The sequence below is a fragment of the Natrix helvetica genome (assembly GCF_964273705.1).
Source record: "Natrix helvetica genome assembly, chromosome: 6".
Taxonomy (NCBI): domain Eukaryota; kingdom Metazoa; phylum Chordata; class Lepidosauria; order Squamata; family Natricidae; genus Natrix; species Natrix helvetica.
This window is the reverse complement of record NC_138553.1, coordinates 1,154,232-1,180,824: the sequence shown is the minus strand read 5'-3', so window position 1 is coordinate 1,180,824 and position 26,593 is coordinate 1,154,232. Positions and strand designations below refer to the sequence as shown.

Sequence of the window (26,593 nt, the reverse complement as noted above, 5' to 3'; positions counted from 1 at the left end):
CAATGTGTTGGGTTACGTGATCCTCATACGTTGAACCTATGCATAGAGCATGGAGGGTCATCCTTGGCTTCAGAGTGGACGGTGGTGCCAGGATGTCTCTCTGGCCTTTTCTCAATGAAACAGTGAGAATTTCACATCTAGCCAAATCTTTCTCTGGCTTCTTAGAGAGGCCAAAACATTATATTGTATGGAATCAGAAAGATCAGAATGTATACTGTCAATCAATCAATCAATGAAACAAACAAACAAGATTTGCCTTCCAGGAGTCAAATTGTGTGCCCTTATTGTGTCCAAATCTAGTGACCCAAACAAACTTCTTCCAGCTTGTCAATCAAGACAGAATTTATTTGACCTCCTGGCCCATCAGGAGGAGCAAAATCAGATCCAAGCTACAGAAAGCATCCATGAAGCAAAGGGACGCAGAGCAGAGATTTTGGGAAGGCTCCCTTGCTTCTCCAGGCGCTTCACCAGGCGCTTCTGTCCCCCACAGAGCAGGAGAAGGAGACGTTGCATCAGAATCTGCACTTGCAGAGGTATGCACGTGTGGACTCACAGTTCAGATCGTTCCACTTCTTGTAACCTAGGCAGAGAAAGGAGACGTTTTGCAGGCTTAGACCTCAGAGTCCCAGGGGAGCATTTCCATGGCTCCTCCCTCCTTTGCAGGGGTACCTGAAGATACTACAGGTGAAGAACCTAACTGGCTAAAATGGGCTTCTGCGTTCAGTGGAGTGTTGTAACCAAGATAGCCAAGAAATCAGGATCAACAGCTTGAAATAGATCTATACTAGTCTCTCTTTATTCTTTGTCGATAAATATAAACACAACGCAAATCAGGATATGGCAAGTAGGCTTTGCCTATCAAGCTCTGCTCAGCCACAAGAGGCCAGCAAAGGACCTGAGATTTTGGTCCATCTCTTTGGCCTGTCAAAACTGGATGGAGCAGCATTGATTTCACTGTCATATGATTGTTATATGGACCCTTTTTTCCTCCCATGTGCTAAGGGCATCCCTGGATGATGGGTGTGGGAACAAGTATAGTGGCTTGCAAAGAGGCCCCCCAATTAAAGATTCAACCTAGAAATAAGGAGGAATTTCCTGACAGTGAGAACAATCAAACCATGGAACAAAAGTTGCCTTCAGAAGTTTTGGGACCTTCATCATTGGAGGCTTTCAAGAATAGATTGGACTGCCATCTGTCAGACATGGTCTAGGGTCTCCTTTTGGGCAGGGGTGGGTGGGAGGTTGGACTAGAGGATCTCCTTAGGATTTTCATCCAAGGAATATTTCCCAAGTTCTCTCTGAGTTCATTAAAATCAGATCTTTTAAAATCTAAGACTCTGGGAGCCTTATGTTCCATTGCTTGTGTTTGCGTCATGTTTTCTTCATATTTTAAGGCAATGGAGACTGGCAACTGGGTAGATGGGGGTTGCTTTTAAACCACCTGTTGTCTCTTTGGGGTCTTCCTCAAAAGGGAGAAGAAATAACTGGTTGAGAAGAAGGCTCCTGACATGGGAAGAAGAAGGGAAGTTTGGAGAGAAGGATTGGAAGGAGTGGGCTCCATTTCAATTTAGGAAATGGGTGGGGCTGGCCTCAACTATGTGTTCCTGTGCCAGAGAGGTCATAAATCGCCATTAAGACCCTTATGTGGGAGTAGCCACAATGTGCCACCCTTGTTTCCAAAAACATCTACTGGTGAAAGGTTGGATCAAGTCCACTGGCATCCAGTATAAACCACTGTGATTAAAAAAAACAATGAAAGAAATTTTGATGCAAAGATCTGCCTTTGTCCTGGACTCCCTACATCAAGAATTAATAAATATATTGTGTGGTTTGCGATGTTGTTGGCTTTGCACCATGCAACAAGGGCTGGGTGAGACTCAAAGTTCTAAGCGATCTCTACTTCCATGAAGTTGGGGGGGGGTGGATTTTAGTTCGGGGGGGGGGGGTTCTTCTTTAAATCCCCCATGCTTTCTCCAGAGTTCATAGTTTTACAGTTGCGATTGTGGTTGATTTTTAATTAACCTAGGCAGGTGCTAATTTTTTCCTTGCCAAAGAGTAAATGTTCAAAGAAGGGTTCTCACTCTCGGAAGCGCATCCTCGGCTCCCTTCCCTCCACCTTGGCTTACCTGATTGGCTCCAAAGTTCAGCGCAATATTCATTGTTCCCGCTGTTGTTGGGCTCTCCTTCGTTCCACGCCAGGTAGCTGTTTCTGGATCTGTCTGTCCACTGCCAATTGCGTTGCTATAATGACAGGGAAGCCACGTTAATCAACTGAGGAAGGGACTCTGGTGCTTCTGGACCCAGGTGGAGACAGGAAGGGTTGGCAAGGATCAGATCAACTCTCTCTCTCTCTCTGTCTCTCTTTCTCCTCTCCCATTCCCACTCCCTCCCTCTCCCTCTGTCCATCTCTCTCCTTCTCTCCCCTCTCCCTCTCTCTCACTCCCTCTCACTCTCTCCCTCTGTCCCCATCTCCCTCTCTTCCTCTCTCCCCTTCTCCCTCTCCCTTTCTCTCCATCTCCCCCCTCCCCTTCTCCCTCTCCCTTTCTCCTTCTCTCCATCTCCTCCTCTCCCCTTCTCCCTCTCCCTTTCCCCTCTGTCTCCATCTCCCTCTCTTCCTCTCTCCCCTTCTCCCATCTCCCTTTCTCCCTCTCCCTTTCTCCTTCTCTCCATCTCCCTTTCTCCTTCTCTCCATCTCCCCCTCTCCCCTTCTCCCTCTCCCTTTCCCCTCTGTCCCCATCTCCCTCTCTTCCTCTCTCCTCTTCTCCCTCTCCCTTTCCCCTCTGTCCCTCTCTCTCATTCTCCCTTCTCTCCCCTCCCCTCCCTCCCTCTCTCTTTATCTATCTATTTGATCTTAGTTGATCTGGAAGAACTAAGCAGGGTTAACCTTGATGAAGTCTTGGGCAGGTGATGATCCAAGAAAAAGCTTCTCAGAAGTAATTAATACATCTACATTAATGAGTCGTTTGGTGGGAGACCATCAGCAAAACACTTAGAAAATAAATCGATGACGACGACAACGATGAGAGAAAAACATTTGAAGCACGCTTGCAGGAACTGGGTACGGCTAGTCTAGTGAAAAGAAGGACTAGGAAGGACATGATAGCAGCATTCCAGTATTTGAGGTGCTGCCACAAAGAGGAGGGGGGCAATTTATTTTCCAAAGCACCTGAAGACAGGAGAAGAAGCAATGGATGGAAATTAATCAAAGAGAGAAGCAACCTGCAACTAAGGAGATATTTCCTAACAGTGAGGCCAATCAACCAGTGGAACAGCAATTGTGGGGGGCCATTGCTGGAGTTTTTTAAGAAGACAGCCATTTGCCTGTAATGGTATACAGTCTCCTGCTTGAGCAAGGGGCTGGACTAGAAGATCTCCAAGGTCCCTTCCATTTCTATTCTATTCTGCTTCCTCATGGAGGATCCGTAAAAAAAAAACCTACGACAAACATTCGCAACAGAAATGAACCTACTTTCTGTGGGTCATTCAGTCCAATCCAGACATTTCCACCACTTTTGAGATAGTCGGAGACGTATTCGGCCAAGTCAGTTGACTCTTCACGGCTATGGATGGAGGCCAGGTGGCAGCCTGGCTTGTATTTCCTGCAGAACAACTGGAAGGGAGCGACAAGGGAGACTGGCACATGTTAAGGAGACAAGCAAATGTGTGTGTCTGTGTGTGTGTGTGTGTTAGTTTGTGAAAGTGAGAAAAGAGTCAGGGAATCCGATTGCGTGGTCCTAGCCCCTCTCTTGACTGCACTGACTCCCCTCAGATGCCCTTTCTAGATTCTGCAGCTCCTGAACAATTCCAGATTCAGGAGATAAACTCTCACATTCTCATCCCTTCAGAGTCAAGGAGACGCTGGAGACGCCACCAGAGTTGCCAGTGAAACATCAGGAAACCTGTTGTCCAGATCATGCTCAGCACTGCCCAACAGATACCAGTCAGGGAAGCCCACACCAGTATAGTGTCCAGAGAATACTTGCATTTCAGACTGCCCTAATGGTTTTCTTTTCTTTTCACGCACACAGCCTAGTGGCCCTCCCCTTCAGCCCAACCAGAGGGGACCTGGGTGTTACTCAAGGCTCTGCCTAGACTTCTCCTCTGCCTGGGCTAGTACAGTATGTTCACAGATACACAGCGCTTCTCACCTCGGCATCGTTCCAGCTCCTGTGGTCATCGAAGACCTTGTAGCAAAAGCCATTATTGGGGAGCCAATCACGGGGACAACAACAGCCTTTGGCTCCTGTGTGGGAAGAGAGGAAGCTCAGTGAGAAGGTGGCCAAGAGGAAAGGTGGTGGTGGTGGTGGAGGAGGAGGAGGAGGAAGAGGAGGAGGAGGAGGAGGAGGAGGAGGAGGAGGAGGAGGAGGAGGAGGAGGAGGAGGAGGAGACATAGCTGGGTCCACAGAACATTCTGAACCTGCTGAGTTGAAAACATCTTTGAGGACAATACATTGAAATTGATTTGCAGCTACATTTACAAAATGTCCAAAGCTTGTTTAGGGTTAGCCTTGGTTAATTTTCTGGAAGCTGCATATCTTGTGTGAATCAATTGAGTTGGTCCCAAGTCTTGGAGCAGAGAGAGAGAGCAGGTGGAGTCTAAATTGCAGAATTAGCCAAACAGGTGTGAGAAAATAACTCCACCTTTATTCCTACATCTATGCTCTTTGATCCCATACCTGGCCTATGCTCCTGTTAGAGATGTCTTATAAGGCAATATATTATAGTGCTTGCTTTAAACTTGCAAACTAATGAAATATTTGTAACCCATATTGTGTAAAACTTATAGCATGCAGTATCATCAGTTTTGAGATATTTTGGAACACGAAGCATATGGGACATTAAGAAATAAGAAACTGAAAGCTGCAGATGGTAGGAGATTTCAGATGAACGCATCTCATCTGACAGAACAAGGAAGGAAGTTGTGAAATGCGTGCAGAAAAGTATAAAAAGAATGCCTTGGGGAGAGTTCAGGGCCACTGGCTGTAGCTCATCCTTGCTGGATTCAGCTATGTCAGTGGAGCTTATTGCAATAAATTGTTAATCTAAGTTGCGCTACGTTTGCTATTCATGTTCAAAATTGCTCATGAAACAATAAACCTCTGATCTTGAAGTAAGATTTACTGCCTGTGGTTGCTTGTGGTTCCCCTTTGGTTTTTTATCAGGATATTTTTACCACGCAGGGATAAAAAAAAAAGCAACTTCAGGGAGAGGATGCTGGGAGGGGTCACACCAGGAAGGGGTTCAGAGGCTAGAGAAATGGCCTCTCTGGACACGAGAGACCCTGTTCAAACTCACCTCTTAGGGAGAAAGCCACGACCAGCAAGCCGAGGGTGAGGAAGATGAATCGCCCCATGGTCTTCCTTCCTTCCCTGCAGAGAGGATTGGGGGAGGAAAGGAGGGGAGATGGGTGGGAAGTCCAGCCTATGACCAAGCTGGGGACTCCCACACTTCGGCTTGCACTGTTTCGCTGGACCCCGTTTCTCCCTCCTTGGTCATCCAGCAGCCTTGGTGGGTCAGAGTGGACCCTGCATTGCTGGAAAGGCTCCCCTGTGCATCTCTTTTGCTTCCCCAGAGACCCCCTGCTCCCTGCCTCCTGCAGACCCCCTGCTGCTACCTGGACAGTGCCTGCAGCCCCCTGCAAGGGGTCCCTTCAGGTGGAGAGAGACAGATGCAGGAGGGATCTGCTGCAGGGGCCTCTCAGGTGCCCACAGGTGGGAAAGCTGCACTCACCTGTCCTTTTGTCTTCACAGGTAGAAAGTCTGCTCAGTGGCAACTCCAGGCTCTCCTCCAGCAAAGGGGACGGAGGCCTTTATAGGCAAGGCCGGGGGGGGGGATCTATTGGAGGGGGGGTGGAGGGAAAGGAAATACTCTTCTTGAGAAAGGCGTTTTGGTCTAACAAACAGAATTAAGATTGCTTTCCATTCTTTCCAGGGAAAGGCTAAGTCCCGACTTGAATCCCTATGTAAGCATCAGGTTCATTTGTTCTATGTATTTATTCTTTAAAAAAAAAATAAATTTTTATTTATTCTTATAAAAATAAAATCATACAAACATAATTTCAAACCCGGCATCAAATGGAAGTTTCCTCAAACCTCTGGGCTTTCAGATTTATTTATTTTACCTAAAGCTTTTATATAGCTGCCCACCTTGTGTTGAAGGCTACTCCAGTGAAGAGAAGGACCAGGGGAGACATGATAGCAGCCTTCCGATATTTGAGGGGCTGCCACGAGAGGAGTGGGGGGGGTCAAGCTATTTTCCAAAGCACCAGAGAAGGAATAATGGATGGAAACTAGGGTCTCCTGCTTGGGTGTGGGGGTTGGACTAGATGACCTACAAGGTCCCTTCCAACTCATCTGTTAATCTGTTAATCTGTAATCTGAATTCTCAGTCAAAAGTGGGAAAAAACATCAAACCTACATCTTTTGACACAATCAACATTAACAACCAGGCACCAAAGCAAACTTCCTCATGCAACCCCTCCTTAAATCCTCTCGCCTACCCTGTCCTAGCCTATCGCTTGGGCGAAAAACAGGCCTTAAGTGCTTTTCTGGTGGATAGGAGCCGTGGTGGCACAGGGGTGAGAATGTAGTACTGCAGCTACTTCTGCTGACTGCTGGCTGCCAGCACTTCGGCAGTTTGATTGCTCAGCCACTGCTCAAGGTTGACTCATCCTTACGTACTTCGGAGGTCAGTAAAATGAGGACCCGGATTGTTGGGGGCAATAGGATGACTTTGTAAACTGCTTGAAGAGGTGTTGTGTCCTGTCAGCCTCTGCCCCCTCCAGCAGCCGGATCTTAATATAAACGGTCGCATTTGCTCTGCTGGCCTCACTCTTTGTGCACCCGGAGGAGTCCCTCTCTGTGTGAGCGAATCGGCCGAAGGGATGTATGGGGCAGGATACGATCCCGCAAATAACTAGGTCCTGTGCCATGGAGCGCCTTGAAGATGATGCTCAACACCTTGAAACGCACCCGAAAAGACACAGGCAGCCAGTGTAGCCCACGCAGGAGAGGAGTTACGTGGGACACGGGTCCAATAAACATGTGGTGGCTCGCAGTCACCTACGCAGCCTGGAAGCAACAGAGTCAAACTCCTCCCAGAATGGAACCTCACGACCCGCCTCCGACGTCCCTTCCAGACCACTAGCAGGGACCAACTCGCTTCGAATCTGAGCGATTTTGTCCTGCAGATACTCCCCAAATTCCTCTGCTCTGCCCTGCAGAGGGGCTTCCCGCAGCCTCTGTTGGAGGAGGGAGCGGGTCACCCCAAACAGGGTGGCAGGGTGGTTATCTGCGGACGCAATAAGAGTGGCACAATACTGATGCTTGGCCACTCTTAACGCCACAAGGTAAGTCCGTAAATGGGCTCTCACCTGAGTTCGGTCAGATTCAGAGCGTGACGATCTCCATCTGCTCTCTAGGCGTCTCTTGTGGCGCTTCATCACCCTCAGCTCCTCGGTGAACCAAGGGGCCTGGGTGGTTCGCTGCCGCAAGAGAGGCCGCAAAGGCGCCACCCGGTCCAAGGCCCCAGCGGCTGCACTGTTCCATGCAGCCACTAGGCCCTCCATCCGGGTGTTGAGTCTGCAGATGACTTCCTGGTCACCAAACACACAATGCAACCTTCTCCTGGGATCCAACTCTCCCCGCTTTTCTCTCGGGGGGGGGGGGGGAATAGGAGATTAATGAGAGGAGAAATATGGACTTGTGTTCCCTCTTCCCACTGGAGACAGATCCGCTCCAAGGGCTCTTAGACCAGAGGCCAAGGCGCAAAGGAAATCCCCAAGGCTGGTATTCATCACAGTGCTATATGCAATAAGGAGTTGGGGTCCAGGGTCAAATTATCCTACTTTGTAGACATTATGCAAAATTCTACCTCTCCAGACAAGGCTTCAATTCTGGGGAAGGTAGAAGTAGAGGGAAGATGAACAGGAGCCAAGTGGATGGATTCAGTTATATTGGCACATATTGGAAGACCTGAAGGATCTGGTTGGGGACAGATCATCAAGGAAGAGATCTATCCCATTGCTAAGTGTTGAAGGCACACAATCAATCACACAATCAATAAACCCTCCTTTTAGGCTGTTCAATGACGTATTTCTGGATCATGGCACCTAACACTGCTTTACACTTCTCTACAAGCCATCTGATGACTGATATATTGAGATCCCCTCCGATATGTCCAGAGATAAAACGTGCCATGCTTCTGCCACAAAGACTTTATCTATAAAATCACGAAGATGTTGGTCTCCATTCTTAGGCTTTGATTCGGGTGAGGTGAAGAGCATGGCCATAATGTGGCTAGGGGCGATCAGGTCAATGTCAGATGGGTTTTAAGCCCTCTTGTGGAGAACCTGACACAACATTGCTTGTTGTAGCACAGGGATGGCAGTTGAAACACCAGGGAGGTGAATTGTGCACTTTTTAAACCTTGGATTAAAAACTAAAATAAGGAAGGCACACGGTGCAGAAAGCCATCAGGGCTTCCCCCAAAGTTTGCTCAGAGATGACAGGTGAGCTTTCTTCCTTGCAGAGGCGAAGTTCAGTCCCTGCAGAAATTGATGTGCAAACAAAAAAGCAACCCTTTATTGCAGCCATTGTGCAGTTCAAACACAAGCAAAAATCAACAATAGCTGAAAGTGCATCATCAAAAGTGCAGAAAGAGCAACTAAGATGATGAAAGGCCTGGAGACTAAACAGATGAAGAACAGCTGCAGGATTTGGGTGTAGCCGGTCTGAAGAAAAGAAGGACCAGGGGAGACATGAGAGCAATCTACCAATATCTCAGGGGTAGCCACAAAGAAGAGGGGGACAATCTCTTCTCCAAAGCCCCTGAAGGCAGGACAAGAAGCAATGAATGGAAATTAATCAAGGAGAGAACCAACGTGGAATGAAGGAGAAATTTCTTGACAATTTGAACAATTAACCAGTGGAACAGCTTGCCACCAGAAGTCGTGAGTGCTCCATCACTGGAGGTTTCAAGAAGAGATTGGACAGCCACTGCCTGAAATGAGATAGGATCTCCTGCTTGAGCAAGAGGTTGGACTAGAAGACCTCCAATGTCCCTTCCGGTTCTATTGTGATTGATTGATGGCCCACCCTGAGGTCTTTACCCCCTCTTCAAGCAGCAAGACCTAGACCATTTCAGACAACTTACAGCTGAAAACACAGTGGTCTTCACTTGGGACCTGTTAAGTATCCCCTAATTGTCATGGCATAAATGCCATGCATAAACAGGTCAATTCCTTCCACTGCTCCTGTCAGTCAACTCTTGGCAAGATAGGCTGCATAATTGCCTCCCCACAACATAAGACAGACTTGAACCCTGGGCCCTCTCTCTCTAACAAAAGGAAGTTCAATGTAGAGAAAAGTAAAGTCTTACACTTAGGCAGGAAAACCCCAAAGGACACATGCAGACTGGGGTGAAACCAGGCTTAAGAGCAGTGACTGGGAGAGGGATCTTGGAGTCTTAGTGGACGACCAGCTAAATAGGAGGCACCCGTGTGAGGCGGCAGCCAAAAAAGCCAATGCATTCCTAAATCGCATTAACAGCGGGATACAATCAAGACCAAGGGAGGGACTAATACCACTCTATAAAGACTTAGCAGAGGCCACACCTAAAGTACTGCATCCGGCTTTGGTCACCACACTGTAAAAAAAGATGTTGAAAGAGTGCAGAGAAGAGCAACGAGGATGATGAGGGGGCGGAGGGGGGGGCGTCACATACTGTAACAACCGGAAAGGGAAAATGTGAGCGTGCACAACTGCGCATAACCCACCACACAATCCCTCCACTCTCCTCCTTCCTTTCCTTCCTCCTTCACTCATTTGGATGTGTGCCTTCTGCACAACAACTATTTCCAGCAGGGTCACAAAAGTCCATGTGGCAGCTACAGCCACATAACCACAGAATTATGTGTAAACTGATATTTGGAAAGCTTATCTTGTTAAGTTCTTAAGAAGTCTGTTGCCTTCTTACCAAGCATGGTAGAAAGACGGAAGGAGTTTGCGATAGTGGTGAACATCTGCAGCTCGGGTGGAGGATGAGGGTGGAGGCGCAGTCTCCTAGCTGGTGGTTTTGGTCTCCAAACATTACCAGGCCAGGTAACATCTTGAGCAGGATGTCAGTGCTGGTGTTCTTCTGCTTGTAAGGGCTTCGTGTGGTCAGTAGGTCTTGGGGTAGGAAGTTCATGTTAGGTGGGGGCCTTGGGATGGGTCTTGTGATGTGATGGGTCAAGTGTGGATCATGTCATGGAAGGAGCTTCTTCCCTTGGGTGAGCATGTCCTGTTTCTCAACTTATGTCATGGCCCTTCAGTCTTTCACTCAGTGGGACCTCATAGCAAGACCCCACCTCCATTGGCCACTCTTGATTTATAATGTATTGGTTTGATTTTGGGGATGCCTGACATTGGAGCAACTCTGGATATCTTACACTATAAAGCAGGATAGAAGCACAATAAGGGGAGGAGTTTCTACCTGCTCTCCGGATATTAACACCTGTTTTGTGTCATCTTATCTTGCATTGCAGGGTGTGAAGATGTGAGCTCTCTGGTATATAAAACAGACCATTGGGGATTTAGAGGATTCTTCTCTCAGACTGGATCACCCTTTGAAGGTGAGACCTGTTACAGAAAGACAAGTAACTTGATGTAACTTTAGCGAGAGAGTTTACCAAATATTTGTACTTAAAACTGCTTTGAAGAATATCAGAAACTGCTAACTCCTATCTTCTTTTTTTTCTATTTTTCTTTAGCCTTCCCCCGATTTCTCTCTCTCTCTCTCTCTCTCTCTCTCTCTCTCTCTCTCTCTCTCTCTCTCTCTCTCTCTCTCTCTCTCTCTTTCTCTCTCTTACTCTATATTTGTTTATATTAATTTTCCATGTTCCTATTTCAAAGTTTTAATAAAAACTATATGCGACAGCTTTAGGGATACTTCTGATCCCTCCGTCATGTACTTATGTATCTTGCTCTGATCAAAAGGGTTTTCAACAAAATCAGTAAATATTTTGATGCAGCAGCAATCCCCACAGCTCGAAATCTTTCAACCTCCTTTGCAAGAATTCCTGGGGGGGGGGGAGAGATGTATAAGAGATAATTTATTTGACTGATGAGGCATCATAGCATCTTGTGTTATAAGCAACTGAAAATCCTGTCTCTCTCCTAAGAGGTTGATGGTTTGCATTGTGTGTGTGTATGTCTTTCTTTCTCCATTTCTGGCAGCCAATTCACAGGATTAAAAGGTGGGGGGAGGGGCAGGGAGAATTGCTTTTCTTGCCCATAGAAGAGATGAAGAGAAGAGGAAAATCAAGAGGGGTGGGACTTAAAACATGGATCCCTTCCATTTAGGCGTTGAATTCATTGGGGCTGGGGATTAACAAAGGGTCCTTCTCCAAATTCTTCTATGGGGTAGCCTGCTCTGACTTTACACCATCCAAAGATCCTGGACCACACCAACTATGACCCAGATCCTAGTGGTCACAATGGAGGGAACCAACTAGGAGTGCAAGAAGCTCAGGATCAACATTTTGAGACTTACGGGTTGTGATTCCTGGCAGTCCGGGGTCGCTACCAGTTGCTCAGTGTGGCTCTAGGGAGGGGAGGGGGCTGCAATCCAGAGATGAACAGGTGGGTTTCACGGTTGAGATGAGTGCTCGGTTCTTCCTTCTGGGGAGGGGCACCCGAAAGAGGGTGACCTGGTGTGGTTGGAGGACATTCAAGGTTCTTCTCAACTTCTGTTTCCCTCCTCAGGTTTGGAGATGCTTCTCATCACTTGCTTCATCTTTGGCCTTTGGGGCAGCCTTACCTGGGCAGGTAAGTTGTTGCCAGCAAAGGTTTCTCTATGGAACCCCATATATCTGTGGTTGTTTTAACCATATTCAATTCTTGGTGACTATGGGCATGTGCTTCCCATATATTTAGACCTTGGTTAATTTTAATCTCTTAATTCTTAATTTTAAAAAATTGTAATTTTTAGTGTTTTATTTTTCCTCTATATCAGATTGGATTTGTAAGATTGTAAGCTGCTCAGAGACACCTCGTGATGGGATGGGTGGCAACCAAATTGAATAAATATATTTTTTTAATGTTCCTGTCATTTTAGATTATGTTTTTTATAAGCTTGTAAGCTTGGCTGACAGTGAGATGGGCAGTACATGAAGTTAACAAATAAATATTCCCTTGCCAAGAGCATTTCATGAAATTGTGTGTGTGCGTGTGTGTGTGTGTGTCCATGTGTGTGTCCGTGCAACATGGGAATATCAAGCTTGAATCCTTGTTGGGTTGTGGGTGTTTTGGGGCTATGACTTAGCAAGGGAAGAACTCTGTGCTCCTGAAGGACTTTCTGAATCTCCATCCACCAAGTTCAGAGAGCACATAGTCCCTCCCCACCACAAACCCCACTCCCTTCTAGCACTGATGATGTTCCCTAGTAGGGTAATGAAACATCTTCAAGAAAAAACACTAAGCTTAGAGAGAACCAAGCACCCCACAGTTTTCCTCCTTCTCCTCACCACCACCACCACCAATACCACCACCACAAATCCCACTCCCTTCTAGCACTGATGCTGTTCCCCAGTTAGGTAATGGAACATCTGCAAAGATACAACTGAGCTCAGAGAGCACCAAGGACACCACCGTCCTCTTCCTCCTCCTCCTCCTCCTCCTCCTCCTCCTCCTCCTCCTCCTCCTCCTCCTCCTCCTCCTCCTCCTCCTCCTCCTCCTCCTCCTCCTCCTCCTCCTCCTCCAGAGGTGAGTTCCTACCAGTTTGACCCAGTTCATCTGAACTAGAAGTAGTATGGTGGCCTGGGTCACCGGGACCGGCAATGACCCAGGCCTGCCACGACCCCCAACTGGTTCCCTGGTCACTGCTGTCACCACCGCCATCTTTGTTTTGAGTTCTGCGCAAGTGCAGAACAACTTTAATTGAACTGTGCACACACACAAAGCGCGTGCACGAGTGAACCAACCGTAAAGCTGGCCAAAACCTACCCCTGTCCTCCTCCTCCTCACCCCCACCTTCACCCCCACTACAAATCCCATCCCCTCCTAGCACTGACAATGTTCCTTTGTTGGGCCATGAAAGCCATCAAGCTCAGCGATGCCACAGTTCAACCCTGAGCTACAGATATTCTCTTCTGTCGGAACTTTTCATTATGGAAGAAGTCCAAAAGTCAAATTGTTCCTAATAACCAATAGATACTTTTTAAGAGAGAATGAAATGCAAAGCAATCAAAGGATCACTTGGCATTACTTCTTTATTTATTCTATTTCTGTAGCCACCCAACTCAACCAATTGACTCTGGGCGGTTTCCAATTTTAAGATTATAAAATAATTAAAGCAGTAAAAACATCCACAGAATAAATGAGTACAAGGAGCAGCTGTGATAGTTAATCATTAATTTCTAGAGGGACTTGAAGATTTCCAGGGGTGAACAGCCTGGGGAATGTCAGTGGTCAGCTGAATGGAAGGGAGGTTGATAACGTATTAGTCTGAGGATTCTCACTTAATGAAGAAGCCAAGAAGTCTAACGAGGTTCACAGTCTTCAGGGTAGCACAGAGATCTAGAGCTACAACCTTCAATGCCCTAGACAGACTGAAGGACAAACAAGGAGAGCAGTGAATCGGTGAGCTTAAGAGAAGGAAGTTAAAACATTGTCCTGCAAGATGAATTTGTGGAGCAAACATAAATAAAAATTCTGCAGATCAGCCTTACTTAAATTCTGGATCATTAGCAGAATAACAGAATAGCGGAATAACACAGTTGGAAGGGACCTTGGAGGTCTTCTAGTCCAACCTCCTGCTCAAGCAGGACACCCTATACCATTCCAGACCAATGGCTGCCCAATCTCTTCTTAAAAACTTCCAGTGTTGAGAATTCACAACTTCTGGAAGCAAATCATTCCACTGATTAATTGTTCTCACTGTCAGGAAATTTCTCCTCAATTCCAGGTTGCTTCTCTCCTTGACTGGTTTCCATTCATTGCTTCTTCTCCTGCCTTCAGGTGCTTTGGAGAATAAGTTGACCCTCTCTTCTTTGTGGGGTCCCTTAGATATTGGAATACTCTATCATGACACTCCTCGCAAATGAAGTAAGAAAAGATGTTAGTTGTCTGCTGACTTGTCCATGATAGAAACTGGTCAGCTTCTTTAGAAGGAGCAGCAGATGAAGAGAATTGGCACCCTTGAGTACACAATGTTCTTCTCTTCTTCTGTTCTGAGAGGACAGGTAATGAGGACCATTTTTAGATCTTTTCCGGAGCAACTTAGCAAATTAAAGGACATCAAAGCCAACACCCTCACTTCCTGTCTTAGGAAGCCAAGAGTGTCAGTTTTCCAGGAGAGTTCTTACCAGAGGTTCACATGTTCCCCCTGGGAAAAATAAGAGGCCAAAGAATTGGTCTCCTTGGAGTCATCTTGATGACTTTAGGGACACCTAGGGATTTTCTCAGTGTCTTGTTCTGGGATGTAGGTGATTGGGTGCTTGTCCCAGTTTAGCCTCCAGACATGGAATGCCCTGAGAGACTCCTGCCCAAGTATTGCCCAGACTGGACATTCTTAACTTTGTAAGTTAGGACTGCTTATGCCAACCAAGTGGCAGCCCCTAACCACTTAGGGTGATCTCCAAAAGAGAAACAGGGAATAGGGATTGATTTTTGATTCATTGCTAGATAAATTAATGGACGTGCAAGAATTTAAGCTCAACCCAAGCCTCTAGTTCTAACTAAACCAATCTTTTAGACCAATCTAAAAAGGTGCGGACTTTCAAAATGTGTCTGTGTCTCATGATATGGACGCCAAATACTGGTATCTACAGAATGAGGCTGGCATCTGGCCACTAAACCAGACCTACCTGGGCATTTTACACCCCTTGGACCACATCTGGCCCTTTGGCTCTATCTGCCTGGCCCACATGAGGTCCATTGGAAGTTATAAATCAAATGCAAATAAGCGTACATCATACATGCAATACAACTGCACTGCTTTTATCTTGACGGCAACTTTTTGTTTTCAATTTACATATATGCGGGCATGCGTGCCTACAGACCTTCATAGCCCCGTTGGTCCCACCCTCCATAAAAGTCCCAGTTTCTTAATGTGGTCCCTTGGGAAAATTGATTGCTCACTAAACTCAAATGTCAGGGTTCCAAGTAATGCTGTCAACTCATAAAGTTGCCATGGTGAGGAAAAGGGGGGAACGCATTCCACGCATACCTTCGGCTACAGTCGGATCTCAGATTACGGCAGCAGGCTTGTGATGTGTGCACCTCATTGGTGAATGTGATTTATGACACAGACTGAGGGGAGGGAAGGAACAGGGGTAAAGTTCAGTCATAATTCAAATGAAGTTTAGATCTGACTGCAAAGCGGTATTGCTGAAATGGTGCTCCTAATAAATGACTGGATTTCTTTTCAAACTTGGCTCAAGGCTAATGAATTAATTAGGGCATCTTTCGGGAAACCTGACAGATACATTGCATGCAATAAGAACTACAAAGCAGGCAATTTCCTGAAGGAACATTTTATTGAGATATATCAAATTGGCACGTTCCTGATAAAAAAACATGTTCCCACCAGTTTTACACCCAATTAAAAGTTAAAGTTTGTCACCTCCCCCCAGTCTCCAGTCACATGGTCCAATCAGCATACAGTCCACCTGCAGAAATGTCCTTGAATTCCCAGGGGAAATTTTTTTATTTTGGCTACAGTACCCCAGCTATCTCTACATCCCCCTCCCTGACCCTCAGCTCCAGGCTGTGTCAGCCCCGAAACAGTGAGAAGACCAAACCCTCATAGGAAAGGCTACAGAGCAGAAAATGGCCACAGCTAGGCCAACTTCAGGGTTGACACGAAGAGTCATTGCTGCGTCCCTCACTCTCCTTCTCTTTGCTTTCTCATTCTGTTTCTCCAGAATATCCAAAGGGTCGGACCGTCTGTCCTTCTGGCACCTTTGCCACTAAAGAGAAAAGCCAGTGGTATTGCTACAAGTTCTATGAAGAGCTGTTCACCTTTCAAGAGGCCGAGGTATCTCACCTGAGTGGGAAGAATTCCCTTAATCTGGCCCAGAGTTTTTCCAAACTTTTTCCAAACACTTCAATATCTGCGTGAAATTTGTTAAAGGAAGTAAAACTCAAATGAGACATCTAACTGCTACATTTACATGGGATTGGGTATCATGTGTGATTCAACATGTTGTCCAACTCGGCTATTATCTTATCCATGTTGTGGGACCAAGGCCCACAATGACAAGGTTAACAAGTGTCCTCACTTAGCAACAATTATGACAGTGATGAAAAGGTATCTTTATGGCCAATCCTTACATTTATGACAGTTGCAATTTACTTGCTTCACTTAATGACTGAATTGCTACATTTACATGGGATTGGGTATCATGTGTGATTCAACATGTTGTCCAACTCGGCTATTATCTTATCCATGTTGTGGGACCAAGGCCCACAATGACAAGGTTAACAAGTGTCCTCACTTAGCAACAATTATGACAGTGATGAAAAGGTATCTTTATGGCCAATCCTTACATTTATGACAGTTGCAATTTACTTGCTTCACTTAATGACTGAATTGCTACATTTACATGGGATTGGGTATCATGTGTGATTCAACATGTTGTCCAACTCGGCTATTATCTTATCCATGTTGTGGGACCAAGGCCCACAATGACAAGGTTAACAAGTGTCCTCACTTAGCAACAATTATGACAGTGATGAAAAGGTATCTTTATGGCCAATCCTTACATTTATGACAGTTGCAATTTACTTAGCAATTGCTTCACTTAATGACTGAATTGCTACTCCCAATTGTGGTTCTTAAATGAGAGCAAAAGTTCAAGCCATTTTGTTTGAAAGTGACCCCTTGTCTCTAAGAGTGTCTCTTTATTTCCACACACCAACACCCACCTCCTCCCCTCTTCTCTCTCTCTCTCACACACCTCCTTTGAATGCCCCACTTTTTTATGGATATCCCACTGCTGACACCACTTTCATACCCCACTCATACACATGAGAGCCATCTTCCCATATGTGTGTGTGTGTGTGTGTGTGTGTACATACACACACACACATACATATTTCATTTTTCCTTGTTGGGCAAGAAAACCATGCTCATATTTGCAGCCCCTCTTAGGAGGTCTCCTCCCTTAGAAATAGTAGCTGAAGGTCAAATATGGCTTTTTAGGTTTCTGCTTCGGCATGCATATCTTCCGATGAGATAAACCGAGAAAGGAAGATCTTGTAATTATAATTTATTCAGAATATTCTGATAAAAGGGGTTTCTCTCATTGAAAGAGGGAACCTAGAGACCCATCTTATGTTCCCTTTTATGCTGAAGGCGTCAAAGAAAATGCAAGGGAAAAGTGAACGGGCAGGACAAAAATGATGTTTGCTTTGCATAGAAGATCAGTTACATGAAGTCAAACATGTTACAACATGTGTTCATTAAAATGAAGCGTGACAACAAAAGGGGTGTAACATTTAGCATGTTAATAAGGAAAAAGGGTTGTTTGGCATTCAAGAAGGGAGAGACCAGATGCCAATCAAGGCTAACCAAGCTTTCTCTTATCGGGAGACATTGTCCAAATATCCCCTCCTCTAACTTATCTTTTTCAGTTTAGAAAGGTCAGGAGCTGTCAATCAATCCATACAGCCATAGGATATTTTTTCCCCCTACATCCCAGGCTGTAATGGTTTGATAATCCCGTGTATCACCATTTTGAAAGAGAGAAAAATAAATTGAAAAACAAAATGCAATATTGGATAACAGGCATAACAATCTTACAAAGTCCAAATCGCTTGGCCCTCAGCTGAGGGGACTTTGTCTCCCCAAACTGCAAGGCCCTCCAGTTTGGTAGGCCTGGATTGTAGCACTCCTGCATTGGGCAAGCTGGTTTGTTGGTGGTGAATAAGCAGCCACTGTCAGGGAGCAGGTCTGAGAGCCTCTCTTTTCTCCTCAGAGGACATGGTTGGTTCTTCTCTCTTTGCAGGAAGAGTGTCAGTTCAAATGCAAAGGTCATTTAGCATCCTTCATGAGTGACGCCCAGGCCAAACAGGTCAATTCCTATGTCTCTAAAGAAAACATAGAGCAAAAAGGGGTCTGGATTGGGCTCCAACGACTTTCAACATCCAATATGGTGAGTATTTGGTCCTCCTGTCTCTGAGCAATTAGCAACTGTTTCCATACAGATGTTTCGTGATTTACGTCATCCTTGAAAAGCCCAGCAACCTTGTTCCATTCCCTGATGCTGCTCTTGTCTCATGTTAAATGGTTAGACAGACTCCGTGATGGTTGTATCTAAGCACCATCCCATCGGTGCTCCTGACATGAGGTGTCACAAGGACAAAGGATCCCAATGCCAGCAGCTGACCCCTTTCAGATCACAAAGAACAGATCTATAGTCAGCAAGGGATTTCTCCCTGTGGAATCCTTTTCATAACTAATAAGATATTTAGTTAAGCTAAACTGTCTGAGTGTTTTTCAATATGAAATCCATGTATTCTACTAGGGACGTTGAAGAGCAGGAGGAAGGGGCAGGGTTGAAAGCTTAAATGGGTGGAGATATGGTCAGGAAACACCTTCATCCGATGAAGGACTTCAAGTCCTCAGGTTTTGAAGGAAATAGTTGATGGTTGGGATGAGCTTTTGTGAATTTGAGAAATCCTGGAGACTGTTGGAACTGCCAGCAGACTCGGAAGAGGAAAAAATACGTCCTTGTCTTTAAAGGGGGGAAAGGAGCGATGCAAAAATGCAGCTGTAGACAGTCTGAGGTTGATACCTGGGGAGATTCTTGAGGAGATGATGAAGAGATTGATCACAATAAGCACTTTGAAGACAATGTCTTAACTCCCAGATACCTGTAGGCATTTGTCCGGAATAAACCCTGCCCAACTGTCTTCATCTCACTGTTTCCTCAGATAGTTTAGTAGATTAGGGTCATGCAGCAGACGTAATATATCTTGATTTCAGTAAAGCATTTGAAAGCATACAGTACTCCAGTAGATTGCCAATCAGCAATTTAATTGTGTTTCGCCGCATTCACAGTCTCCTGCTCTTTGACGATGCCTATCATATCTCACCACAACTTTCTCTTCTCCGAGATAAACATGTGTCATGTTTCCAACCTTGAGTTATCCCAAAGTTTTCCTTCCAAGTCCCTTATCATCTTGATTGCTCTCCTCTGGACCTTTGTCCTTCTTGAAATACAAAAGCCAGAACTGGACACAATATCATAGCTGACACCACAAGAATTAATCCTGGATCTTCGACTTGTCAATATTTTTGTTGTTGCTTGGAATGAACGAGTGTTAAACTGGGATAGATAATATCTTAGAGCAGTGGCACAAACCTCACTCCCTTCGTGCACTGATGATGTTACCTAGTTGGGTTATGAAATGTCTGCAAGAAAACCACCAAGCTGAGAGAGCAGTAGGAAAAACCACAGGGCTCAACTTCTTTCTTTTCTCCTCTTGGCAAACTCCTTCCATTCTAGCACAGATGATATTGCCTAGTTGGGTCATGAAATGTCTGCAAGAAAACATTCAAGCTCAGAGAGCACCAAGGACTCCAATCTGAGCTACAGATATTCTCTTCTATTGGTGATTGTTCTGCTTTATATTGTTTTGATTAGAGCCCCCACCACCAAAATAAATAAATTCAGTGCCCATTTGAGGCATCACACCTTAAGAATGTTTGGATGGACACCAGGATGGTTTAGGAGAAGAGCAATAAGGATCCTTGGAGGACAGGGAAGAGAGGCTGAAGGACCAGAACATGTTTTCCCAAAGACGCTTTTTTCAAGAGACAACTGGACTTTCTGGTTTTTCTCTGAAGAAGTCTTTCTTCTCATCCAAGAAGCTTCTTCACTTCCACACCTTTGGGACAACCATGACCTGGATGACTGAGAATGTTTAATTTTTTGGGGCGGGGAATGGGATCAATAACGAAAACTCCCACTCACCCACCGCGATGTACTTTATTCTGTGTTGCACAGAATACTGGATGGCGCTGGAACGATGGGACACGATCCAGGTATACCAGGTGGAGCTCTGGAGAACCGAACAATAAGTCTAAAGATGAGTTTTGTGTTTCTCTCTCTCCTCAAACCGGTCAGTATGAAAAGCCACCATTCCTTAGCAGGGTTGGAGTTTGCATCTGGAATTCCAGGAAAGCAGGGGAGGGGAAGGGAAGAGGGGAAGGGAAGGGAGGGAATAGAAGAAAGGGGAAAGGGGGAAGGGGAGGGGGAAAAGGGAAGGGATGAGAAGGGAAGGAAGGGAAGGGAAGACACAGAACAGAAAAGAAGGGGAAAGGGGAAGGGGAGGAATGGGAAGACTAGGAAGGGAAGGAAGATCCAGATCCAGGGAATAAAGCTCCTGTTGAAGGAAATGGAAGCATGTGTGTGCGTGTGCGCGCTTTGCTCGCGTGCATGATGACGTCTGGGCAGATGGGTGGAGCCTCACGCCACCACTACTACTGGTTTGCCCAAACTGGGGTGAACCAGCAAAATGCAACCTCTGATGGCCACCTGTCTCAACCAAGAGGACTCTGTGTGGCACACAGTAACGAAAATAAACATACAACCTAAAAGATCCACTGTGTTTCATTTTAAAAAGGAAGCCAGATGTGCCAAAACTGTGAGGGCAGCTGCAGCATGGCACCACCCTACCTGTAGCTGAGCTGGATGTGCCAAACCTGCAATCTGAACAGAATAGATTAATGCCTTGTTTTTCAAGATGGGCAGCTTTAAGAAGCGTGGCCTTCAGCTCCCAGAATCCCCCAAGCAGAGGCCCAAATGCTTGAGGGAAGACCGGGGTCTTGAGTGCCTTCATGAAAGAGTCGAGTCTGTTGTAGCTCAGCAGGGAGATTGTTCTAGAGCAGGGAGGCAGCCACCGAGAATGGACCCTTCCTGGATCCCATCAGATGGCAGTGCTTAGATGAGGGGAGCTGCAGCATGGCATCTCCCGCACCTGTTAAACTTGCCATCTGTGTGAAGTCTTTGTGTTGCCACCAGAGACCTGGGTCCAGTCCTCTTGAGCTCTGTTGAGCCTTATCCAGTGCCAATTTAGCTTTGACTTTAACTTTTAACTTTAACTTTTATTTGATTTCTAGACCGCCCCTCTCCCAGAAGGGACTCGGGGCGGTGTACAGTCATATTAAAAACAATAAATATACATAATATAAATATAAAATAAATATAGATGTGGCTGGAGGAGGTAGCAATAGTTTACTGTACAATAGTTAAAGTTAGATTTAAAATTTTAAAAATTTAAAAATACATTAACAAACACCCCTAAAAACTATCCCAGGATAAAATATTTGCCAGGAGGTATAAATGGGACTATAAATGGGCCAGGCCAGCTAATTGGAACAGGTGAGTCTTAAGTTTTTGTCGGAAGGAGCGGAGGTCGGTAGTAGTTCTGATATCGGGGGGGGGAGGTCATTCCAGAGGGTTGGGCCCATCACAGAAAAGGCTCTACTCCTAGGCGCCACCCATTGGCATTGCTTGGTGGATGGCATCATTCGTTAGAACATAGAATGGTAGGGTTGGCATGGGCTAGCATCTAGTCCAACCGCCTGCTTGAGCAGAAGACCCTATAACATTTCAGACAAATTGATGTCCAGTCTCTTTTTTGAAAGCCTCCAGTGATGGAGCCCCCACATCTTCTGAAGGCAACTTCTGTTCCACTGGTTGATTGCTGTCAGCATTAGGACATTTCTCCTTAGTTCTAGGTTGCTTCTCTCTGGTTCATTTCCACCCCTTGGTTCTTTTCTTGCCTTTTGGTGCTTTGGAAAATAGTTTGGCCCACCTGGTCTTTATAGGAGCCCCTCAAATATTGGAAGGCTGCTCTCAGGTCACCCCTGGTCCTTCTTTTCATTGAAGTAGACCTACCCAATTCCTGCAACCATTCTTCGTATGTTTTAGCCTCCAGCCCTTTAATCCTCTTTGCTGCTCTTCTCTGCGCTCTTTCCAGAGTCTCCACATCTTTTTATATTGGGGTGACCAGAACTGGATGCAAGACTCACGACTGGATTCTTGTTTATGGGTGGTGATAATAAACTCTTCTGTGCTTCAAACCCAGTGAATATTCCTGGTTATTCGCACCTGACACTCCCCATGGGAGAGGACCTGGGGCAGGCGGTTGCACTTGGAAAGAGAGGCAAGTAGCTCAGTCTAACGGTGGTCCCCTCCCATGTTCCTTTCTTTCAGAGCACTTGAAATGGGTTGATCTAGGCTGTCACACCAAACTTCCTTTTCTCTGCAAATGGACTCCCGCTTAATCCACCTCTGCAGAGGGAGTTAGAGGGGCTCCCCATTGATCGGAAACCTGAGTTGAGATCTTGAAATCTATTTTCTCCATGTGCAAAACCTCTTTGCCACAAAGACCATCTGGAGGTCAAGCAGTCGATTCCTCTAGTCTTGCTTCTCTTCCCCTCTTTCTGAAGAATGTGGCCCTCCCTTGATAATAAAGTCTATTGCTCTTCCCTTGTCTTGAGTTTGGCTTTTCTCTCCCAGGGGCTCCAGGGCCCCTCCCTCAATAAGCCTCAGGGGGAAGAGGGTGTTGGGTCTGCAGATGACTTCCTGGTCACCAAACACACAATGCAACCTTCTCCTGGGGTCCAACTCTGCCCCCTTTTCTCTAGGGGGGATAGGAGATTAATGAGAGGAGAAATATGGATATTGTGGAAATAATGATCCCCCTGGAGAGAAAAGGATCCATGCAGGATGTGTAGCTGGACAATCACTGAACCAAACCAAACCAGACCAAAAACATTAACCAGCAAAAGCGGAAAGGAAGAACTGCATTCACGATGCCCATTTTCTCCTTCATTGGCACCTCCTGGAGGTTCTGGGGAGACAGAAGCCGTGTGTCTTCCAGGGTCTTTGAGCTGCAAAGCAAGGATGCTACTTTCCTGAAAAGGTTCCCTCTTCCCACTGGGGACAGATCCGCTCCAAGGGCTCTTAGACCAGAGGCCAAGGCGCAAAGGAAATCCCCCAGTTTCCTTATTTTATTGCTCAGGGTTTTGTTGTTGTTGTTTTTTTGTTTTGTTTTTTTTGCTGATCTTGAGACTCAGAAGCCTGTGGGCAACATATTTGCTGTGCAAATAAAGATAAAGATCAAGGACAAATAGAGGTGCAGTTTATATACAGAATAATCAGCATCTCCAGTCAGGGGCAAGTAAACAGAACCACTCCCATCAATAGGCTTCAGCAGATACTTTATTGCTGGGCACCTGCATTACAAGAATGTCGCCAGGCTGTTTGCATTCCCTGGGGAAAAGGTAACTATAGATCTAGGGTTTGCCATGAAATATCATCTCCCCTGAATTTAATTGGGTTTTTTTTTTGCTCCCACTGGAGAGCCCCCCCCCCTCTTGCCTTCAGCCAGTGGTCCTACCACATCTCCCTTGGCTTCAATTTAGGATCCATGATGAAAAATAAGGAAAGACCAGGAAGCCGCCAGGACTTCCCCACAGAAAGCAACATTATGGCCTGGAAGAAACAAGGAAAAATATTATCACACACTTCCATTGAGCTGCAGTCCAATCCACAATTAGCACAGAAAAATCAATTCAAAAAATCTGTTTGGTAAGAAAGTCAAACAATCATTATCAATAAAGGAGGATATTTGTAGCTTAGGGTTGAAATGTGGGCTTCTCGCTGCTCTCGGAGTTTGCTTGTTTTCTTTGATTTTTCTTCCAGGAATCCAACTAGTTTACATTTGGTGCAGGTGTAATTTGGTTCCTCTGTGGGCACAAATGCTTGCTTGGCCCATTGTTTCCAAATTACTATGGTGCTAGTGTGTTTTTCCACAACTATGTTCTTCTTCATGCAGTCAGAAGCAGGATGCTCCGTCCCATATGGGTAGACAGGTTGCCCTGATAGACTGGTCTCACTGGAAAAGACACTTAATCTCTCCCCAGGTGTAGCTGACAAAGCAAGGAGAGCCTGTGGCTTAGAGGTTAATACATCTACCTAATATATAAGTAGCCCAGGTTCAAATCCCACAAGGGCATGGTTAGCTGACGAGAGCTAAATAATAGGGTGCTGTCCAGGGTCCTGAGTCCCAACCAAAACTCGGGTGGCACGAAGACTCAGAAAACCACAGAGGGAGCTGCAGGCGATGGTTCAGCGATTTATGTTGAGACCATCGACTTCGCTTCCCAAGCTGTGGTGGAAGCAGAAGAAGCTGCAGAGAGGGAGCGTCAGGTGGGTGCCCGGCCCAAAGAGCCAGCACTCGAGTGGGGCTTGCAGCCAGACCTGACATTGCAAAGCGAAGCTGTGGGAGTCTCCCCACTCCAGGAGATGCTGTTGGAACCACAAATGGGTGTAGGTCAGGCCCCGACCCACGAGTGGAGAATGCCAAAGCAGATGCACTGCAAGCACTCCGGAGAATGGGGATTCCCGCCACTGTCGTGCAGCCAGTTGCTGTCCAGGCTCCCAGAGCACTTTGGCCAACTCAAAAAGAGGCCCACAGTGAAGTTCTGTAACCATTGCCACAGTTGCAGCCCTGTTCTTCTGTGGTGGCATCAAAGATGTTTGTTTGTTTGTTTGGATTTATATGCCGCCCTTCTCCAAAAGGACTCAGGGTGACATACAACATTAAAAAAACACACATCCCAAAAGTTAAAAAAAATTAAATCCATATCCAAAAAAACAAACCGAATTTAAAAGACAATATATTTAAAATAAGTTAAAATTAACAGGCCAGGCCAGCTTGCTGGAAAAGCCAACTTTTAAGGGCGCGTCGGAAGGACCGGAGGTCAGGGATTATGCGAAGCTCCGGGGGCAGCTCATTCCAGAGGGAAGGCGCTCCCACAGAGAAGGCTCTCCCCCTGGGGGTCACCAGCCGACACTGTCTGGCCGACGGCACCCTGAGGAGGCCAACTCTGTGGGATCGTACTGGACGGTGGGAGGCTACTGGTGGCAGTAGGTGGTCTCGCAGGTACCCTGGGCCTAAGCCAACTGACTTACTAGGCAAACCTGGTAAAAGCCGCCCCTGGTCACGGCCGTCAGGTGTTCTTCTAAACTAAGTCGCGTATCCAGGAGGACTCCCAGATTGCGAGCCTTCTCTGAGGGGGCTCAAATTTCTCCCTCTATCATCAAACATGGAACAAGATGCACAAATTGGGATGACAGAAACCACAGCCACTCAGTCTTGGAGGGATTGAGCTTGAGCCTGTTCCTCCCCTTCCAGATCTGCACAGCTTCCAGGCATCGGGACGTCACGTCGAGGGCATCGTTTGGGTGGTTTGGGGTAGAGATGAAAACTTGGGTATCATCAGCATATTGATACCCAAGTGGCAGCACTGAATCTCCCCATAATCTTGTCCATGCCTTCGGGGGTCACAGCGTCAAATTCATCCCAGATTGTCTCCACAAGATTCATCCCCGTCGGCTCACCCGAATCTACCCAGTCAGAGTCCAAGCCTGTCCGGATCTGAGCTATTTTATCCTGCAGATACTGAACAAATTCTTCAGCCCTACCCTGCAAGGGGTCTTCCCCAGTTCTTTGGTTAAGTAAGGAGCGGGTCACCCTAAACAGGGCGGCTGGGCAGTTATCTGCAGACGCGATAAGAGCAGGAAAATGTTGCCGTTTTGCCACTTCTATCGGAAAGGAAAAGGAAAAGCAAAGGAAGATAGAAGAAGGACAGAAAGGGAAAAGGAAAGAGTGGAATGGTACTGCTCAAAAACCAAGTCTCAAGATCGTGTGGACCCCTTTGGCTCAGGCAGCCCAATTCCCCGCTGCTTCCCCCTCTGCAAAGCGAAGGGATCTCAGAAAGGCTGCCTAGCCCAGAACGGGGCTTCAGACGCAATGCCTGAGAAGCCCCGGATGTGCAGGGAAACGCAGGCTACAACCAGCAAATCGCATTTTCCCAGGAACCAATGAAGCCCCAGAGGACCAATGAGAATTCTCCCTTCTGTAATGTCATCGGTCTCCGGGTAGAGTCTTCCTTGATTTGACCAATCACCAGATGGAGGAGAGAGTTCGGTGCAGAGAGAGGGGAGGGGGGATATTTTCAGTAATGTTTTAAGACGTTAAAAAACACTGCGGGCAGTTTGAAACTTGTGCGCGGTATTTTCTTGTTATATGCGCGGGCGCGCAGGGGCACAGCTTAGAGGGAACAGTGCTCAAGACCCCGGTCTTCACTCAAGCATTTGGGCCTCTGCTTGGGGGATTCTGGGAGCTGAAGGCCACGCTTCTTAAAGTTGCCCATCTTGAAAAACAAGGCATTAATCTATTCTATTCAGACTGCAGTTTTGGCACATCTGGCTTCCTTTTTAAAATGAAACACAGTGGATCTTTTAGGTTGTATGTTTATTTTTGTTGCTGTGTGCCACTCAGAGTCCTCTTCGTTGAGCCGGGTGGCCAGGGAAATATAAATGTCTGAAATAAAATCAGGCATTCACAAAGCCTCTCCAGCTTTGACAGTGAGTGAGAAGTAGCAGGAAGAAGCAGTTAGACTGGGTTGCCTCTGCGACAAATGCTGAGATGAGGAACAAGCATTTTGTGAGAGTCTAGAAATGTCTACCTTTTGCCAAATCAGCCACACCCAAAAGTCTCTTTCCCAGGAACTGAATGAATATCTCCCT

General features: G+C 46.3%; 2 protein-coding genes across 5 annotated transcripts in view; one reads left to right on the top strand and one right to left on the bottom strand.

Annotated features, from left to right (window-relative positions):
* Positions 1–22,473, top strand: part of LOC309394510 (lithostathine-1-alpha-like) — a 57,848-nt gene extending 35,375 nt beyond the window's left edge. The window contains exons 1-7 of one of the 3 annotated variants that reach the window (XM_081957754.1): positions 10,141–10,270; positions 10,526–10,612; positions 11,745–11,807; positions 15,905–16,017; positions 17,990–18,136; positions 19,994–20,108; positions 22,208–22,473. In XM_081957754.1, coding sequence (XP_081813880.1) covers positions 10,225–10,270; positions 10,526–10,612; positions 11,745–11,807; positions 15,905–16,017; positions 17,990–18,136; positions 19,994–20,108; positions 22,208–22,278 — 642 coding nt within the window. In that variant the 5' untranslated portion in view covers positions 10,141–10,224 and the 3' untranslated portion in view covers positions 22,279–22,473. Of the gene's footprint in view, positions 1–10,140; positions 10,271–10,525; positions 10,613–11,744; positions 11,808–15,904; positions 16,018–17,989; positions 18,137–19,993; positions 20,109–22,207 lie in introns of those variants that run through there. The other 2 variants (XM_081957756.1, XM_081957755.1) reach the window with 2 other exon arrangements.
* LOC309394513 (C-type lectin lectoxin-Thr1-like) lies at positions 325–5,827 on the bottom strand. Of its 2 annotated transcripts, none has more exons than XM_081957760.1 (6): positions 5,731–5,824; positions 5,296–5,369; positions 4,149–4,243; positions 3,470–3,610; positions 2,127–2,241; positions 325–580 (listed from the first exon to the last, which is right to left on the bottom strand). In XM_081957760.1, the coding sequence occupies exons 2-6, from the start codon at positions 5,351–5,353 to the stop codon at positions 513–515; spliced, it is 477 nt and encodes a 158-aa protein (XP_081813886.1). In that variant the 5' UTR covers positions 5,354–5,369; positions 5,731–5,824; the 3' UTR covers positions 325–512. The 2 variants fall into 2 exon arrangements, with proteins under 2 accessions (XP_081813886.1, XP_081813885.1); XM_081957759.1 differs by lacking the exon at positions 325–580 and adding an exon at positions 1,207–1,503 and having other exon boundaries at positions 5,731–5,827.
* Positions 22,474–26,593: the final 4,120 nt, after the last annotated feature.

Bases quoted from the DNA above. Each gene is read 5' to 3' on its own strand.
- LOC309394513 (XM_081957759.1), bottom strand. From the start codon at position 5,353: ATGGGGCGATTCATCTTCCTCACCCTCGGCTTGCTGGTCGTGGCTTTC. The intron at 3,611-4,148 runs GTGAGAAGCGCT...GCTCCCTTCCAG, and splicing joins GGAGCTGGAACGATGCCGAG to TTGTTCTGCAGGAAATACAA. The intron at 1,504-2,126 runs GTAAGCCAAGGT...TTCCCATGTCAG, and splicing joins TGAACTTTGGAGCCAATCAG to GAGCCTTCTTCTCAACCAGT.